The 20,057-nt window shown below is 37.7% G+C and overlaps 2 protein-coding genes and 1 long non-coding RNA gene across 4 annotated transcripts in view; 1 reads left to right on the top strand and 2 right to left on the bottom strand.

Moving 5' to 3' along the window:
- Positions 1-1,327: 1,327 nt before the first annotated feature.
- LOC130571097 (uncharacterized) lies at positions 1,328-5,394 on the bottom strand. Its single transcript, XM_057361827.1, has 4 exons — positions 5,011-5,394; positions 4,377-4,492; positions 3,800-4,018; positions 1,328-1,624 (listed from the first exon to the last, which is right to left on the bottom strand). Exons 1-4 carry the CDS (start codon positions 5,333-5,335, stop codon positions 1,595-1,597), a joined length of 690 nt encoding a protein of 229 aa, XP_057217810.1. The 5' UTR covers positions 5,336-5,394; the 3' UTR covers positions 1,328-1,594.
- A 2,252-nt stretch (positions 5,395-7,646) lies between these two features.
- On the top strand, positions 7,647-10,089 carry LOC130571218 (uncharacterized). Its single transcript, XR_008965060.1, has 3 exons — positions 7,647-8,081; positions 8,272-8,393; positions 10,005-10,089. It is a non-coding gene; the product is annotated as an uncharacterized LOC130571218 (long non-coding RNA).
- A 2,507-nt stretch (positions 10,090-12,596) lies between these two features.
- cpne5b (copine Vb) overlaps positions 12,597-20,057 on the bottom strand; it is a 119,106-nt gene continuing 111,645 nt past the window's right edge. Inside the window, exons 19-21 of one of the 2 annotated variants that reach the window (XM_057362045.1) lie at positions 16,606-16,663; positions 15,149-15,222; positions 12,597-14,168 (exon numbers count right to left, since the gene is read on the bottom strand). In XM_057362045.1, the coding sequence (XP_057218028.1) occupies positions 13,980-14,168; positions 15,149-15,222; positions 16,606-16,663 (321 nt within the window). In that variant the 3' untranslated portion in view covers positions 12,597-13,979. The remainder of the gene's footprint in view (positions 14,169-15,148; positions 15,223-16,605; positions 16,664-20,057) is intronic. The other variant, XM_057362046.1, reaches the window with a different exon arrangement.

The raw sequence follows: 20,057 nt of genomic DNA, 5'->3' as shown, positions 1-20,057 counted from the left end.
ATTGGCGGTTTTGCCTGGAGCTGCTGAAGTTACAGTAAAACAAGACTTGGTGGTGCTCAAGCACACAAATTCATAGACATATATATAACTAGACGCCGCATTGGCCGCTTTGTTCCGCCATATTAGTGTGAGGGCAACAGTGCACTAAAAGCCCACTGAACCCAATGGGAGAGCTGCGCTTTTTCGGCATTAAAAGCACAATCACGTTTACATTTCTTAACATATTTCAATGGTTTACGATATACGAATAGAGTGCAAATTTACCATGTGTCTAGTTGCTTTGTGTCTCGATTATAGCTACTTTAAAATGAATGGTTGTCATAAGGAAATGTGAAATCCATTATTTGTGAGAATCCACTAGATGGCACCATGTTCAGTGATATGTTGTAGACAAGACAAGCAACAGAATAAATTACCATGTTGCAGTAATCCAGAATAAAACAGACATGTAGTTTAGAGATTGTTTCTGAGATTTATTTGAATCATCGAACAAAACACCCAAGGTAATATAGTTTAATTTACGTACATGTTATATAAAAACTAATGTTTTTCACTGTAGAAATGACTTTTTCTGTAGTAATTTTAGACGATAAAAAGATACAAGATGTTCTTTTATTTATCCGGTAAACCTGTTACAGCAGTAAAACGTGATGTATGTGATATAGTAAATCAAATAACACTGCCTTGCATTGTAAGTATGAAATAGCAGTATATAGTCATATAGTAAAGACGAATTGTTTTGATTTTTCCCAGGATTTTAAAGTGAACGAGCCGTGTTCTGATCATGTGCATTTAATCTGCCTTAAATTATTTCACATTAGCGATGTGTAGACAATTATTAAGCCTAAACGATTGCTTGACAAGCCTGAGTTTTAACAGTTCCGTATGACAATAAATACATTTTCAAGTCTAACCATCTTTAACTGGAGCCAAAACGTTTCTGTACTACACGTAAACCGAAAAGTATTGAAATTAGTTGAGAAATGAAAACGATGTTGTGTTTTTATCCAGATAACTGCAGCTCCACCATTCATTCGTATGTCTTTGCAGTCGGCTTTTTCCCTCACCAATATGGTGGCGGCATTGACGTACGATCCAGCGGACAATGAGGCGTCTAGAGATATATACCCCTATACCTTAATATAGTGCACTATTTGAGGGGACATCCATTTTTAGTGGTGTCTGAATTCATGGCGGACATTATTGAGTGCACTCATTCAATCCCACAATGCATCGTAATAACGAGTGTACAACCGATGTACACTCATTTTTAAATAGTCCATAATTCAGAATTACACAATTATGTAAATGACATCACCAGACCACATAACAAGAAAAAGAAATCATTCTATTGTCAAGACTTTTAAAATGTACCATTGGCTGTGAATCCCTGAAACAATTGAATATTCTAATGCGGACTAACTAAATAACAGCTTTAGAGTAAACGTGTATAACAGTCAGCTGATCAAATGGCTCCTCAGTTTGCTGGTCATGTGATTGTCTGTAAAAGAGTATCTTGGCACCTTAGATGTTCATCCTGCATTTTAAATCAAAAGTCCAGAGAAACAGTCTCACGTAATGATCTCCAGCCATTTTAAAATGTGCTGCTTTTAGAAACAGACACCTGGAAAAGAACAAAAAATATTGGTTAGTTAATACTCAAACACAGAACAGTGAGTCCTTATACACAGACATGACAAACATTTTTTATTATTTTCAACACTTCTTTAAAGAGTACATTCCTCGAGATCATAAAAAATACATTTCATGAAGTGTTTAATTTTGCCGTGTTTGAATGTAAGCAATCTGCCAAGTTGTAAATCCGAAGGTGAACGAATAACAAAGTTATTAGCTTATAAAAAAGGTAATCGACTCTGAATCACGAGAACAAGCCATGACCTGTCCGAATCTTTAACCACAATGTACCTACGTCACTAGAAAAATCCCCGCCTACTGACTGCGAAAACTTAACTCTCTCCTCCCCAAACACTGTACTAGCTCGTTCGTGACGTGTGCATCATGTCTAAGAGATGCTGTGTTCTATGTAGTGAAACTAAGTCAGTCTTATTTTCACTACCAAAGGAAGAACTTCTGAGGAAAAAATGGTTACTATTTATTTTTCAAACGACACCAAAGGAGTATAAACCGAACGTTTTACTTTGCGCGCGTCATTTTACCGAAGATTGCTTCATCAATCTTGGCGCCTTTACTGCAGGATACATTAAACGTCTTTCCTTAAAAGATGTTGCAATACCAACTTTATTTGGACCTGTAAGCTCCACCGAATCACAACCTGTAAGTGTGACTCTTTATTTTTGTCTTTACTTAAAATTAAATTTGTGTGACGTTATCTCATGTCTGTGTTTAGCTAACGTTACCGTTATTTTTGGGGTTGTTACTGTTTGTTTACCTAACGTTAGCTATAAACTCGTTGCGCTAATATAAGTGTTCAACCATATTAACTCGCAAAGTCTTTATTTCAAGAACTGCGTGGTGTACTATAGTAATAATAACATCTGAAGATACGAACACCGTACACTGTATGCCGTGATAACTAACTGTTACAAGAGAAGTGTCTAAAACAGTCCTTTTTCTTACTGGCATCTGTATAAGGATTAAAGAATGATTCGTCAGACTCGGGCTCGAACTGGTAAGGTAAAATCGACGCCATCTCGCTCTATACACTGTTAATATCCAACCACCTGCAAACCGTAATACAGCAGTAATGATAGGCGGTCCATTTGCGACACATGCTGAACGCGTTTGACCAATCACAGCAGACTAGACCATCTGACCAATCACAGCAGACTACACTATCTGACCAATCAGATCAGACTACGCTGGCGGAAAGGCGGAGATTACACAGATGAATCGCGGAACGAATCATTTGAGAGTCAGTCAAGAAGTAAGGTAACAAAAACTGCTTATTATTACGAAATAATAGTATTTTTACATCATGTATGTACATAAACTTGTTGTCGGACACTCCATAAACCAAAATAAGCCCTTAAAAATATTGAGGAATGTACTCTTTAACAACTTCAAAATCTAAAAGTGAAATTTCTAGTTTACTGTCAAATAGTCCCATACTGTACACTTTACACCCCAGTTTACATTTAAGACCTTTATAAAAACAGGTGGCACAACTCATTAAACGCCTTTGGTCCAATTATAGTCTAACATTTTATATAATTCGCTGCTGTCCTTCTAAAACCTTGTATCTCCATATTTCGTGATTTTTATTTTTGACCATGATCATTGTTATTCGTCACCCTTTATGTTTGTCACTGGGTTTTGCAAATATCTAACAAAAAAAGTATTAAAAAGTGCTTGTCAACTTTAACACAGTATGCAATCATTCTAAAAGTACGGTGTTTTTTCCATTTCCTGAAAATTTTGGACATACAGTACAATGTTTCAGAAGGACAGCGACAATATCAAAGATTACAGAAAATCAACAATTTTTGATTTCAAACAAGTTTTTTTTTCAAACTTTTTTCTAAAGAGTCAAATACAAAAAGATTATAACTACAGTTTTATATTTCTTAGGAAATAAGTGAATGTCACTATGATGCTACACTGGGATGCAAATACCTCACTTCTTTTACTAGGTGTAAAAAGAATCTCTTGAATGCAGTAGGTGTGTATTGTACCTAACCACATCACATACCTGCTTCATTCATTAAATTCCTTGTACACATTATGTTTATGTGGTAACAGAACAGAATGAAAAAAATTCAAGTTCATTTGATGGAAGGAAACTTAATCAGTCAATAAAATGATGCTGTACTGTCCTTACCCAACCACCCTGCTGAGCAATCCAGCTGGTTAGACGGTTGTTGACAAATCCCGCCATGGCCGACTCAATGACGCTGGTCATATCAGGGCAATTCTTCTTAAAAACAAGTCCTACTGTGACAGCAGCCTTGAGGAGCTGCTTCTCTGAAGCCACTTCTGCTCGCTCTACAACCCACATCTTACACAGACTGTCCACGCTATCAGAGAACGCGCTCACCACCTAGAGGATACGCAGAGTGTGCGCATGTCAGTAGTATGCACTTGAACTTTGACTTGGAAATATTCTATGTTGGCTAAGTCTAGTCACGTGTTTACTATTCGTGACAAGAGTTATCGATCAGGTTCAAGCAGGAATTTCTGCATGCATGTGCATGTTTAACAAGTTTCACTTTTGCCAGGAAATGAAACGAATAACAACAGCACTGTGTGACAAAAGTCGATACAGTTCTTCGTAATTATGATTCATTCGAGAACAAGATAACATTGATATTGTATGAGTCACAGATCAGTTGGTCGTGTAGTTGGAAAAATGACATATTTAGGACATATTTGATTTTTGGACATATTTCGAGTCTCACCTGATCAGCTGCTGCGTCCTGCACATTCTTGATCAGGGGCTGAATGAATTTCTCATCATAATCGTCACCCAGTTCTCTCAGTTTAGAGGCAATCTTCACTGCGTCAAACGCATTTTCTGGAGAGCAAGTGTTTGTGAGTTTGAGCAACATTAATAGAAAGTATGAGGGGGAGAATGTAAGAAGTGAAGCTACATTTAAGTTTCGTTTGCATTTTTTCTAGCAAATATAACTTTTTTTTTTACATTTCTTTTAGTATTAACAAGTTTTGTGAGATTTTATATCAGCAAAGGCACAATATTTAATGTCCAAAAGTGAGTTTTTAAAACAGGAAAGAATAATAATAATACGTAAAAATGTTAATATGAAAAATTAAATAGAAAATGATTTACCCTTACGAAAATTAACCATGTTTTACGACAGTAATCACAGTTTAACTATATTTTAAGGAAATATACCTAGCAACCACAAATTTAACATGGTTTCAGTTAAATAACCGTCATTTAACCGTGGTATTTGTAGAAAAACGATCCCACCAAACGCTTGGTTTACTACAGTACTTTTCCTGTAATAAACCCTGGTTGATTTTCGTTAGGGTAGAAAGCAGCTCTAGGACAATGAGAGAGCAGGCACTTACCATCTTCACAACCGTCGTGCTCAATCATAGAGTCTTCATAGTGATCATCTTGTAAGAGGCAGTGTATGATAGTGTACGTTTGATGATGGATGTTGGCGGGCGCCATCGAGTTCACCGGCTCGAGCTCTCGGTAAACAGGAAAACGCGAAACGTCGAGGCCGCGTCTTTGACCGACGGAATCCGAGTGAATGTAAACGTCAAATAACCAGCGAGTGACTAGCTTCCTGAATGTAATGTCATAAAATTGTGTTTTTTGTTCTCTCGAGGACGCTTTCTCTTCTTTCAGTCTGTCATTACAGCTACACCTAGATTCTTTCGGTTTCATAAATGGCGTCTATCCGCCCATAGTCAGCGTTATACCAGCCGCGGACATATGTAACTGTACTGACGTCATGAGACGCTTGTACCGACGTCATGAGATGCTTATTTCTTACAGCGCTGCGCAGACAAATGATATCAAAGTCCCGCGAGAGCTATTTGAAAGCTGTGCTTTGTAGTCGTTCTCGCGGTGCTCCGATATCTTCGGTCTGCGCAACGCTGCATGAAATCGAACACACCTATTATTAAGACTGTTTCTCAAACGTCCAGCAGAGGGCGCTGTTGTATTAAACTAGACATACATCAGTACATATCGTGCGTTATCAGGGCCACCACGCCCATCTGAAATAAAGAAAATAAATGATTTTGTGGCGTACATAGCTGCAGAACGTGTAGTTTAGACAGAAAACCAACAATGCTGTGCAATGAGCATGTCCGAGAAAGGTCTGTTCCAGTTTTCATTATGCTTTCTCTCAATATTTTAGGGTACCATGGCACATATTTGTGCATTTATAAGACTGGATATTCAGTGTATATAGTGAATGTGAAGAGTTTGCTTCCAAAATGAGAGAACCGACTTAAAGTATTTTCAAAAATCATGTTTTTTATTAGGTTATCATGTTTTTATTGTGTTAGTTAGCTGTATTTTTTGTTATTATGGCTTAAATAAAAACAAACTAGCTGCAGTTTGATTGATATTAATTGAAATGCACAATAAAAAACGGAGTTATCTCATTTTGGAACCAAACTCTTCATAGGTAAACAGAAAAAGAAAATAATAATAAATAAGAAGAACGAGAGATACATTTCTATTCCAAAGAAAAACGCACAAAGAACGAGGACACAAATAGAATAGACAGACAAACACTAGTTAAAGGAATAGTTCCCTCCTAAATAAAAAGATTTCCCCTTTTTAAACTTTCTTTTGGGAAGTCATTTAAGTAGGAAGCTGCCATAATATAAAGTACCGCAAGGGATGACGTATTTTTGTATCCAAAACCCGGAAGCGAGTTGGTTTTTTATTTATTTGTCCTATATTTTACCAGGATAAGAAACTCACTGAGATTCAAAATCTCTTTTACAGGAGTGTCTTGGCCAAGAAGATCAGCAGCTGAGTTTACATAACAAGTACAACAGTATAACACAACACAACAGGCCTACTCAATTAGATCATAAAACATTAAAACAGTTAGAAACAATTGAAAATCATTAATTTGCTCAAAATGACTATATGACACCAGACCATACAAGTTCATCTCCATTTGGAGAGTGTTCCAGTCTTAGGGAGCAGCGTGTTTAAAAGCAGTCTTACCAAGTTCAGTTCAGTTCTAACAGAGGGCACACACACCTTATCATTTACTTGAGAACATAATGAATAATCACCAGATACTTTTTGTTGAATAAAACAACAAAGATAAGAAGGTAAAAAGCCCAGTATGGCTTTATATATCAAAGAAAACCAATGCAATTTCCTCCAGACAGGTAATGAAGGCCATGGAACACTTTTCTATCAGTTATAAATCGTATAGCACCATGATAAAGAGCATCCAGAGTAGCAAGAAGATATGAGGGCGCATAATGATAAACTACGTCCCCACAATCAAGGACAGGTAAAAAAGTACTTCCGGTTCTATCGCCCTAAAGTCAATGGCCGTTTCTCAATACTTGTTCTTCAACGGTCTTGTGTCCTTGTGTTCTCGCTCTACGTGCATGCATTGACGTCACTTTCCCACTTGAGCATGTCGGGACACGCCCTGGGTGGCAAAACACCCAGCAAATTGGCTGAGGAGAATAGGAGAAACAAAGTAACCAAATAAAACACGCAATTATTTGCTGAAATTACAAGCAGACGGTGATCCTTACGACTTCTCTACGACTTACATAGGAATCAGGTGTTCCTGGACACTGAAATGTTGCGCGGAATTGCGTTTCCTGATATTGTAAGCAGTCATTTTTCTGAGTGTTTTGCCACCCAGGAGGGCACGCTCTGGCGTGCTCGCGTGGTGTTCACGTGATAAAGTGACGACACGTCCATACCCTCTATACTCAAGAACAGAGAACGCATGAAAGTACCCGGATATGTTCTTGATATCAAGGATGCATCGTATGCAGCCTTGCGCGCGTACGGAACCCGTTTGAAGTCACTGCGGTGCGTCCATCCAAGTTCGTTCTTCCGAGGCTGCCTCGCAAGACCGGTCTCCACGAGAACACAAGTCCGTTCTTCGCGTTCTTGGAATTGAGAAACGGCCAGTTTGTTTTATTTATGGGTTTTGGTAAAATGCCTGAAATAAGATCCGGGGTTAACAAAATCTCGGAATATTTTCATGTTTTATTCTACGACATACAACACACCAGTAATAACCCGCTTGTTTATGGTCGGTGGCTAACAAGTTTCATTGGCAGAGACATTAAACGTCTTCACATATAAAAATCTAACAAATAATGCATCACGATCTCTAATGACGTGACGTTGTCTACAATGGCAGATGGTTTTGGGTAAACTGTTTATTTTATGACATGATCACCGCGCTGATTATTTTTATTTTATTTTTAATCACCTGTTTTATTTCTGTTGCACAGCATACGATGCCTTCTAAGGAAATGAGACGATGCCAGGTTTTCACAACCTGGGCTTTCAGCGTCAATGTGTGCCTTGCTTTGATGTACTGCATATAAGGCAAAGATCAAAATAACAGCAAATAAATGCTCATGCACTTTACAGCTCATGGATGAATAGTTCAGTCACAGCAGAGGTAAGTTCTTAGAAAGCGATGGTGAGACACATTCTGTTTGACTTCAAAAGTAGTCGCACACTGACAAACCTCTTTCAACTGACTGTGGAGCTATGACGTCTTCAATGCAGCTATCATCATTTACCACGCACCATTCAAGAGAGAGAAATTTCTCAGCTTTAATTTTGCCTACCCTTCATTTACATCACAGGACGAGTCCCAGGGGTCCCCATGCAGCTCTGCAAGAAAGAGAACTCTATGTATAATCACAACCTGGATTAATTAGAGGATGACAAAAATAGATCAACTACACTACAGTATATCTGCAGTGAGGTAAGAGAAACTCATGCAGGCCCCATGAGGAAACATGCGCTTATTGCAGCGGTGGTCTGGATATACGTGTCAGCTCTGACACAACCCCATGCCACCAAGCTTAAGTTCAGTGCGATGTCTTATAAGAATGTGTTTCCAATTGTGTGGGTGCAGAGGAGGCCACCAAGTGCCTGGTCTCAGATCAGATTTGAGGCACTGACAGCTGCTCGACTCCCCCAGATGGCACGAAGGCAAAGCCTCTCATTAAGGACAGTATACGTGCGTGCGAGACCGAGAAAAGATATGACAACGCGTTCATTGAGAGCCCGTTGCCTCATTGATTCAGACGTCAATTAGATATGAGCCGGGTCACGGATGGTATTCAAATTGTGATGCTGACCTTTAACGTTAATCAGTGGCAATAACGTTGAAGGCTGCGATCCTCACATGGCTGTGAGTCTAATATCTGACAGTTAAATTCTTCATTGAAATTGGGAAGTAATGAAAAGCTAAGAGTGGCGTTAGGACAATGCATTTCAAATTTCCGACCAACTGAATACAAACAGATCATGGGCCTCATTTATAAAGCATGCGTTAAGCACTTTTCCACGTCAAAGATCGTTTTTATAAATATGAACGTTGCCGTGGATTTTTGCGTAAGGACACTCTACGATCAAATCCGTGCGTACGCAAAAATCCACGGCAACGTTCATACTTATAAAAACGGTCTTTGACGTGGAAAAGTGCTTAGCGCCACATCGGGGTCTGAGCAGACGTACACACTTTTGATTGTCCGAGTGCTGCGGGTGTTTGGAAATATAATCCATTCCTGCCCCATGTATAGGATTTGGACATTGACTGGTGCTCTTTCGTATGTCAATGACATTAATTTGACATTGTTGAAAAGCAGAGATTTGAAACTGTTCAGCGATTTTGTGATTTCACATCTGATAGAGAGGCGTACATGCGTTTTCTGTGCGGATGTTGAGAAATGATCGTAAAATCGGTTTCTACGCAACATTTTATAAATGAGGCCCCTGGACCCTTTAATTCATGGGGCCAATTCATTTATAATGTGTCTTTTTAGCTTTGTAGATCAAAGACATTATGTGTTCCTCAACCGGTAGCACATGTCAATAGTAATGTAAAGGTCGCAAGAAACACATGATTTGATGAAACATGTACTATAGAGTGATACAAAACATAGGCTATAGCTTGAATGTACTTTGCTTTAGAAAACAACCTACTTGTATTGTTGAATTGAATAATTATGAGTTTCATGGGCCTTGTTGTCTTATATACGTTTTGTATAAAATTATGTCTATTTTTCTATTCTTGGGACATACATGCAAGAAATATTTTCAGTATTTCTGAATTAGCATGAACTGAATTACTCTATTCAAAACAACACATTTTGTTTATGCCTAATTATTCAATTATCTTTTGTTTCTTCCCTTTTTCACTCCAGCCTCAATATCTCTTTTTAATTAAAGTCATTCACCAAATAAAAAGAAACATGGAAATATTATTCACTCATTATTCACAGAGTCTGATGGTTATCAGCGGTCATGAATTTGGCTCTTGTTGCCTCCTGAAAGTCTAATTTACATTGTTCTGTTCATTATGTCACAGGTTTCCGGTATGAGTCAACGGCGGTGCAGTGCAGCGGGTCTTCACATTGGGGACCGTAGTGCTCCAGAGAGCCTGTGATAATGGTCTGTTGTTGACCTATTCAATACACAATCCACGGCATACCTCACCGCCAGTGCTATACACTCTCCAGAGAAAACAAGAGGTTGTAAAAGACTTGAGTTTATTCATATTTAGTTAAGGCAGTTCAATACAAAGCATTTCACAACCCACCGTATGACAAAGATCATGTACAATAGAATTTGTTGGGAACAAACATGCAAAAGAAATAATAATAATAGTCATAATAATAACAACCATAAAAGTAAAACAAAAAATAAAAATATGATAAGAAATAAAACGTAATTTGTATTTTATATCGTGTTATTTTTATTTTTTCATTATTATTATTATTATTCATAGTATTATTATTATTGGCAATTATTAAATATTACTATAAATGATACTAATGGCAACTAATAATAATGATAATAATACTAACATTATTATTATTATTAACAAAAACAATAACTAAATAATAATAATATTAAAAGCTATGGCTATGATATGCTGGTTGGATGCCAATTTCCCATCTGACCATAAATAACGATACTTAAAATAATAAGGGAGAAATGTCCCAACAGAACCACAAAAACAGCAAGAGAAAAACAAACTCAATCAATCCACTAAACGTCAGGCCATACATGCACAATTATTCCAAGGAAATCACTCTCTACAGTATATGTTACATGTGGACAGCGCTCATTATATGCAGTACAGAGCATGTGTCATACACTTCCTGTGATACAGGTATCATTCTCATGAAGTGATTCAGTCCTCCTGGATGCTGGTCATCTTGTTTTCTCTGCCGAGGACTGTAATAATGGCTTATCGTACATTCCAGACAGAAATAAAAAGAAATATATATTCTCATAACATCATCTCAAGGAAGGAAAACATAGATGTATATCATTTAAAGTAGGCCTATGACTTCCTTGTAGTAAAGTGCTCCCTTAAAACGTCTCGGAGGAATGGTAATTGCTCATCGAATTAGTAGACTATAAACTCTTGCAGGACGCTATATGGATTAAAGAGGAAAGACATCAAACCAGTATAGTTTCCAGAAGTCATTTTATACTCTGAGTAAATACTTTTTCAATTCACCCATTCATATTTAGCAATGCAGCGATCAGTATCTAAGGTAAATGGTGAAACATTTGTTGTTGTTATTGTTTATGGTCCTTTACACCAACACAGTGATGATGCTTACAATGATGTCAGGGAGGAATATGTAAACAGCTTGTTTCTCCCTAATGTGCTTTGGAGCAAATCTCCTCTGTGCTAATTCTTTACAGCCATGCTTTTATCAGACATTACACACAATGGCTTCCCTGCTAGTTAAAACCATCGATGTCTCTGACTTTGCAAATAACAAAGAACCGATGAACAGCGTTTGAATAGCGTGAGGTTGTTACTGAATCAAGGTCATTAATTTGAAGGCATTGAAATGGATGAACACAATAACTGTCTTAACCAGTCACTGGATCGTAGAAACATATCCTTCAGGGCAATCGCTCCCAAGACCCTCTTCATCTGTGTAAACATTGAAGCTTTTGATTGTAAATCGTTCTGGTTGTGCACCGAAACAACAACAAGCAGTAAGACTCTCTGTATTATATTTGTTTAACAGTTTTGTAATTACAACGTTTGTGTTTGCTTTAAAATATTCTAAAAGAATAGATAGGAAATGTTCAGCCCACATTGGATTGATCTCACCTGCTTGGTTTCTGTGTAATGAAAGCTTATCAAGCTTTGTGTATTAAATTATTAGACGATATGCATAGTTAAGTTGGTTTTAATTATCTCACTGGCATTTACATTTAATAATTTGGGATTAAGGTTTAGCAGCTGGTTTTTGTATTTCATTAAAAGTATAAATTGATTATCTTAACGGCAGGATACAGTATTCATAAAAGTGGCAGTTAATGATTTTGTGTTTGCTATAAAGAAATAAAAAACAACAAGTAAACCGTTCCCCACATGAACGTTGTGTGTATGTACTGTATAAAAAAGAAATGTTGGTTTAACTTAAAAGAAAGAAGTAACCTGGCTGCCTTACAATTTGGAATAAATTCAACGTAAAAATATGAGTTAACATAACGAGTTTGCATTAAATTCATTAGTTAACTAATATTTTGGTTAATATCAATAGTTGAATGAACTCAACATTTTAAGGCAGCCAGGTTTTTTTTTTAGGGTGGTTTTATGTTAACCCCCCAAAAAAGTTTTTTTTTACAGAACTCATAATAAACTCACATTCTATCACAATCACATTCTATAATATGCAATCAGAAGAAAGAATCACTGGACTTCAATTATCTGAAGAAACAACAAAAATACACAAACATGAACATAACATTTTCAACAACAACAAAAAAACAGATAACTCAATTTTTAATATTTTCCAAAAGCATCTTTTTTTTGTGCATTCCAATCAATCAAACTGCAGTTGGATTGTTTTGATTAAGTTATAATAACAAAAAAATACAGCTAACTAACACAATAAAACAAAATAAAACTTGATGATGAATTTTTGATTTTTGAAAAAAATTTAAACCGAGTTATCTTTTTCTGCAAATAAACTCTTCAAGCACACAAACAGTAGAATTAAAAACATTGTATGTAAAAAAACACATTATTATAAAAAATGCAATCTGAAGAAACAATCAGAAGAAAAAGAGGAAATCTAAAAACAAAATAACATTTGGATTTTGGCTGATAAATGCAACAATTTCAATGCATTGTTATGTTATGAGCTAAAGGAGCATAATGCTTTTCATTCTTCATGTGAGCGAACGCTTTATGTATCACAAAGCCTCATGGGTTGGCAGCAGCACATCTCACCTTTTAGTGGCCTGGGTAGGTAATTAATGCCCCATACACAATCACAGGGATAAATGCTGATGGTTATTATACTCGGACAGGACAGTAATGTGCTCCATTACAAGAGCTCCTCCATTCAGCCCTGTACTGGCAGTGTGCAGATACATCAGACACTCTAATTTGATTAAAAGCCTCTTGACAAAATTGAATTGGTGAATGAACTGAGTGCGTGACAGCGCTCTGAGCACACTCCATTCCTGCCCGAGAGAGAGAGAGAGACTTATTTAGGTTCGACTGATGCAGAACGACTCTTCTGCATTTCCACAGATATATATGCGTGTGAACATCATGAGTAGTAAAATCAGAAATCAGGCAGGTTGGTTTGGCGATCATATTCGGCATGCTGATTTTTGATGCATTGAAGGCCAAAAACATGCTTTCTGTAACTGTGTCCTGTGTGGAACTGCCGGAAAAAATCTGCACTCATCATTCTCTAAACACTCACCCATGCTTTCATAAACCATAATGGAATTGAAAAACTGTTTTTTTCACAAGCAATGCTTAACATAATTAAAGCAATTCACACTTGAAATAAAGTGTTACAGATCTACAAACATCACTGTAACACACACACACACTCTAGTATACTGATATAAAATAAGGTCAAATGTCAGAATAGGGCACATGTGTCCAGTACACTGACAAAGTCACAGACAGGCACAAGTTGAAACCATAAACATCTCCTCTTTACTATCTCCTCCAGGCTCTTGTCCCCTCGTCGATCCATCCACGAAATAAGAAACAGTCACAGGCCAAGATATTTATATATTATATTTTCCGAACAAAACAAAACAAAAAGCTGCCCTTGGGTCACATTCTTGGATCACACTGTCCTATCCAAGGAAAACGGGCAGAAATATATATATATAAAAAAAAACACAAAAAGAAACACCACTGTACATCAGAGTGTCTTGGAGAGTTCGAACACACGGTAACCTCGGGAGCTAAAGCTCCAAAGGTCCTGTATAGCTACCCCATAATTCCAGGGAGAAGAGGGCTGCTGTCTCAGACTAGCTTTCAAAGCCCAGGGTGTGCTCAGATCTGTGTGTGATGCGTGTGTCCTGGGGGTGTGTAAGGGGGCGGTGCTGGATTGGGTTTGATTCCCCGGCTCTTCATGTAGGAAATGAACTGGTCAGGAATCTCAGCCAAAACGTCTTTGGCCAGACGGGCCATACTCAACACGTGGTTACCCGTCCGGTCCATGTAATCCCGAAACGGCACAAACTGTGAGGAGGGGAAAACATTGGTTCAGTTACTGATAATTAATTCAGATACTCATTCATTCGGAATCCATCCATCTAATATACACTTCCATTATCCTCAATCATTCTTCCATTCACTCAGATATATTAATCGATTCATTCTTCTATTTTTACATCATTCATTCATTCATAAATTCATTCATTTTTCCCTTGTTTGTTCATTCGTTCATTCCATCCTTACCCCATTTATCCATCTAGTCCTCTATATATTCATTGATTCGTTCTTCCATTTTTACATCATTCATTCATCCATTCATCCATCCATTATTTATTCATTAATTTCTCCCTTCTCCTTTGCAAACATCATTCTCATCATCTACCCTACTCATTACTGACTCACTGATTCATTCTTCCATTTATACATCATCTGTTCTTATGTTCATTCATTCATTCCATTCTCACCACATTTATCCACCCAGTCACCCATATTTTTTGCTTTTCTCATCCAAACTAAATCGATTCTTTCATTCATTCTTCACACATCATTCATTCATTTCTACCACATCCATGATTTATTCATTCAATTATTCATACCCATCCACCCACAGCAGTAAATGACAAAATAAGGGTGACAAACACACTATTCTTTTCCAGCAGAAAAAGGATAATTACCTTTACTCACAGGTTTACTCAAGGTTGTGACTCAAGAGCCTGAGATATTCTTATTATGACTAATGACAGGTTGCAGTCACAGGGGACCTGCATAATGAATTGCTTATAATAGTGTGTTACGGCGTAAAGCTGCTACATGAGAGCTCAGCTCAGTGATTGTATTAGTAATTAAAATGTTCATGCTTAATGGATTTGATTGCTAAAGAAGGATACGCGGAGCTACAAGTCACAGCTGCTTAAAACCACAAGGTTAACATAACATGCATATACTGTATGCATTTCAGACAAGATGGGTACTGTTTAAAAAAAGCAGAAGACTCCTGGTGTCACCTGGACAATGTCTCGCTCTGCAAGTTTCCCTCGTGAAGAGATTCTTATGTCATCACCATCCAGTTCAACCATAGCTGTGAGAAAAGACAGGGAGGTAAATAGAGGAACATTTAACTGCTTCTATTGTTGCTTACAAGGGATTCAGCAAAAAATTGTCCAAAACTACATGTTTCATATGTAACCTCACGTTTTTGCATGTGGCTTTTCTGTAAGGGCTCATACGTGATTTCTCTTTCCTGTGGGAACTGACCAGTGACCATATACATTTCAACATGTAAAAATTAAAGGGATAGTTCCTCCAAAAATGAAAATTCTGTCATCATTTACTCACGCTCACATAATTTCATACCTGCACAAATTACTTTGTTCTGATGAACACAACGAAAGATATTTGGAAGAATGTTAGTCATTTTCAGTTCCGGGACATCATTGACTGCCATAGTAGGAAGAATTGCCCGAGAACTCTTTGTTTTCCTAAATTCTTCAAAATATCTCATTATGTGTTCAACCGAACAAAAACCTACAATATTGTTTTCCTATGGTAGTGGATGATGTCCCAGAACTGAAAATTGCTAACATTCTTCCAAATATCTTTCTCCGTGTTCATTGGAACAAAGAAATTGATACAGGTTTGAAACAACCTGAGGGTGAGTAAATGACAGACAAATTTTTCATTTCTGGATGAACTATCCCTTTAAATACCCTACCATAATGCACACTTCTTTAATTGTATTCCTAGTGATGAAGTCATTTACAAAAGTCTACCTAAGGCCGTCATTTCCCTAATCATCTCTTACAGCTTTGGCACCAGTCATAAGTAACCTGTAATCTGTGTCTGAATCAGGAGGTGCTCACAGTAAATTCCATTACTGAGTCTTCAAACAACAGGTCCTCTCCACATGACCTGCTAACCTCATCCAATAGGAGCTCATCCTCCACCTCCACGTGTGGAGGATGTGGTGTTATTCTTGGACTCTTTATTTCAATATTGATTGAGGTCTCTCTCGACCCGTCTCGGCCTCCCAGTTGGACCTACTGCTTACAACGGTGCATGCCGTGACATGACAGTATGTACTTGTTACCCAACACAGTATGTTGATAATTACATCTCGCTCTGTGATTAGCCCAGACCAAGCCTTTTAACATGATCCATGGAACTGTAACCATGAAAAACAACCTTTATTATTTCTATTGAAGTATTCGTTTGACTAACTGTTATAAATAGCTCAATTAAAAATAAAGAAATTTGTTCCATTTGTTTAGGTGGCTGTCTGTTCATGATGCATGGCGTACAATGTCAAATCTTTTACTGCTCAGTACTGTAATGTTGAGATGTGCTGGGTTGGGAGTTGAACAGCAATCGGATTATGTTTTTATTAACAAAGCACTAGAATGTGTTACATGTTAGCTTTTTTTTCATTTAGATTGCAGTTATTGAAAAGGGTTGAAACACTTACCATCAAATTCAGCCTGGCCGACTCCGACGATAATGATGGACATGGGCAGCTTGGCAGCCTGATGGCAAAGCAAGAGCATTTATATATACAGTATCTTAGGGTTCTGATGAACAACAACTCAAGTACTGTTTCAGCAATAAAACAAACGAGTCTCATATCAGCTTATAGGCTGTCAAACAGAACACATTTCAAGTGGTTGAGAATTTAAACCTTCAAGGGAACACTCCTACAAGATGTTGAGGATGTCTTTTAAAGAGATCTTTTCATCACTTATTCACTCTCATGCCATTCTAAACCTGTATGACTCTTTTCTGCAGAACACAAAAGAAGATATTTTGAAAAATGTTGGCAACCAAACAACATTGATCCCCATTGACTTCCATTGTATGGACTCAAAATATCTTCTTATGGTTCCAGAAGAAAGAATCATATGCATGTTTTGAATGACGTGTGGACAGTAATATTTTATGTCATGTTGTGAATGACAATAGTTTTTTCCTAAAGTTTTAAGGTCTTGTTCAAATAATGGATACATTGGCGTAGTGTTGATCAATGTGGCTGTCCTGTTATTTGATAGAAACCAAATGTTCTACTGTAAAGGCTTCTGCTCTTGTAAGTTCCTCTTCTGGTTGGGTTTTACTCAAAATGCTATATATTTACAATGACAAATGTCAGGAACTACCAAAATACAATCTAATTAGCAATGTCATTGAATGCTCAACAACAAACAAGTGTGTGAACACATATTACGTGTCTAGAACAGAGGTGTTTAACACTATTACCAGTATAATCATCACAGAACCTGTTTCTTTATCAACACCCAGCAACTCACCCTCCAGACACTTAACCCCAGATCGGCCTATTTAAGACAATGAAAACAACTCAACATTCCTCACATAGCACTCATAGCACTCACATTCACACTCATTTACCACAAATGGGTATTTTGCATCGTTTAGGGTATCTATTCAATTATGGTTAATAGGCCTCTGGTTTCAGAGTGCTGTATAAATAGCACTGGCCACACAGCCCACCTATTTGCATTAGTTGGTTGTAATAGCAAAGCTATTATTTTGTCTTAAGATTCACACCAGTAATGTTTCTTTTTAAAACATTTTTATAAAAGCGACTTAATATGCTAATTCAACTAAGGCATAGTCCTGGCTTAAGCTAAGCCTTGTCTGTGAAACCGGGCCTATGAGTAATTACTGAGTTAAGCATGCGTTAGCTAACATTAGCAAGCATAGATATTAGCTAGTTAATAGGCACTGACTGGAGAACGCTAATGTGCAGTAAAGCTAGCGTGCTAATACTGATGTGTTTTGGGTGCAAACAACTGATATGAATGTTTACACCAGTGTGAATACGTGTATTTTTACTACAGTTAAAAGGAGGACAGACAGCTGAATACACACAAATGCAAATATGCTACATTGATTTTACACCAGCGTGCAACTAGCATAAGTCCAATACTTCCAACACTCATACATTTGTGTAAGTGGCATTTAATAGCATGGACTGTAGTGAATACAAACTGAGTCAGGGCTAAACTTTATGTCCCGTAAGCAGAGTGACAATTAAAGGTCCAGTGTGTAATTTTTTTGTAGGATCTATTGACAGAAATGCAATATAATATGTGTTCAGAGGTGTATAAAGACCTTACATAATTAAACGTTATGTTTTTATTATATTAGAATGAGCTATTTCTATCTACATACACCGTGGGTCCCCTTACATGGAATTCATCATGTTTATTCACGCTATCCTTCGGCAAAGACGTGAAAACGTGACGACATCAAACGGGAGGGATGGAATGAGCTGGATGCAGTTTGCAACCCTGCGCTAGATGCCGCTAAATTTCATACACTGGACCTTTAAACTCGACAAACAACATAGTAAAAACAAACATCTGATCATTGGAAGCAAATGTTTTTTGTGTAAGTATAAATAAATGAAGCACACACAAACTCATGTTCACCACCACACTTTCTCTATAGCTTTTCACAAGCTTTGGTCTTTCTGTGACGGAAGCCCACAATATTAACACCACCTCCTCCTTTTGTGATCTCCTACAATAAAAACAACATTCCTATATGACCCTCCGGTCAGTTTAAGAAAGCGAAGCATTTTTCGGGTCAAAGAATATACTGTAACAGCACATAGGTTTCTACTGACGGGGAATGTAAGTCATCTCCACCTCAAACCTCAATCCTAACCTATCAGTACACAGCCGCATTCATGACAGTCCTGTCATGGCTGCATGTCACAAGAGAGAGGCAGGGCCCATGAATAATTAACGTCGGTTGCCCTATTTGTGCCTTCATAACCTGTCAACGATTGACATCGGATATTAAAAGTAACGAGAAAGCTAAAGTCTGTTAGTTCACCGTTGTTTCCTTGACAACAATTGAAAAACAGCTCTTTAACCATACGCATATATGAACGCAGACGCATTCACGCAAACGACACTTGAAAATAAAAACACCTCAATTCTGGGAACCCATCTACAAGAATCTACAAGCACACGTGAAGAAAACGCACTGCAAGTTTGAAGGCTATTCTTTAAACGAGGGTAAAAAAGCATGATGGAGGCAAAAACAACACGCAACGCTGTCAGGGTGTGACTGAGGACAGGAACTTCTATTAAAGCTATCATCAGTCACGCAGCGAGCGGTTGCAGCGAGTCAGTTAAGCTGACAAAGAGCTGTCTTATTGATTACGCCTGTCGCATGTCATCTCTGATTGGCTGATGACGGACCTCCGCAACCATTCCAGCACCCTGACTGGCTTATCTTTTGAGGTCTGCCCACGTCCAACATGACAAACGAATGCGCACCCAATGTTGTTGTTTCTCATTATCATTCTCAGATTAGCCCTTACCCGTGACTATTGTTATTCGCAATTACCATGTCAAATAAAAATCTTGCTTGTCTTTTTGTGACGGATGGGAGGATTCTAGCCTTCACTGCTAATTATCTAAGACAGAAAATGAATATGCATGCTTCATTAGAGTCTGTCAGAGACCAACAACTGGATTTTATTCGATTTAAAGCAATAGTTCACCCAAAAATGAGCATTCTGTCATTTTCCACTCGTTCTCATGTCGTTCCAAACCCACATGGTGTTATTTGGAACGACGTGACAGGATGTTCTGGGTGGACTGTTCCTTTATGAAAACTGTGTAGTTCCACACAGCCAATATAAATAACTTGAAAAAGCCATATGCTATTGTGAAAACAATGCACATTTCGCCTCAACAACTCCTTTATAAATGTATTTCTATATATATATATATATATATACACTATATACACGCCACATGTCTACATTCACATATCCGTTGAAACGTAATGAGACAGCTAAGGGGTAGGATGTTGTCAGCGGTTGTGGGAAGTGAAGGGATGTTGTCGAAACACCCTCAGATCAAGATGGCCCTCTGTGGGCGAATGTCC

This window comes from Triplophysa rosa, linkage group LG20, assembly GCF_024868665.1.
Source record: "Triplophysa rosa linkage group LG20, Trosa_1v2, whole genome shotgun sequence".
NCBI lineage: Eukaryota > Metazoa > Chordata > Actinopteri > Cypriniformes > Nemacheilidae > Triplophysa > Triplophysa rosa.
Note: the sequence above shows the minus strand (reverse complement) of the source record. Positions and strands in the feature narration are given on the sequence as shown.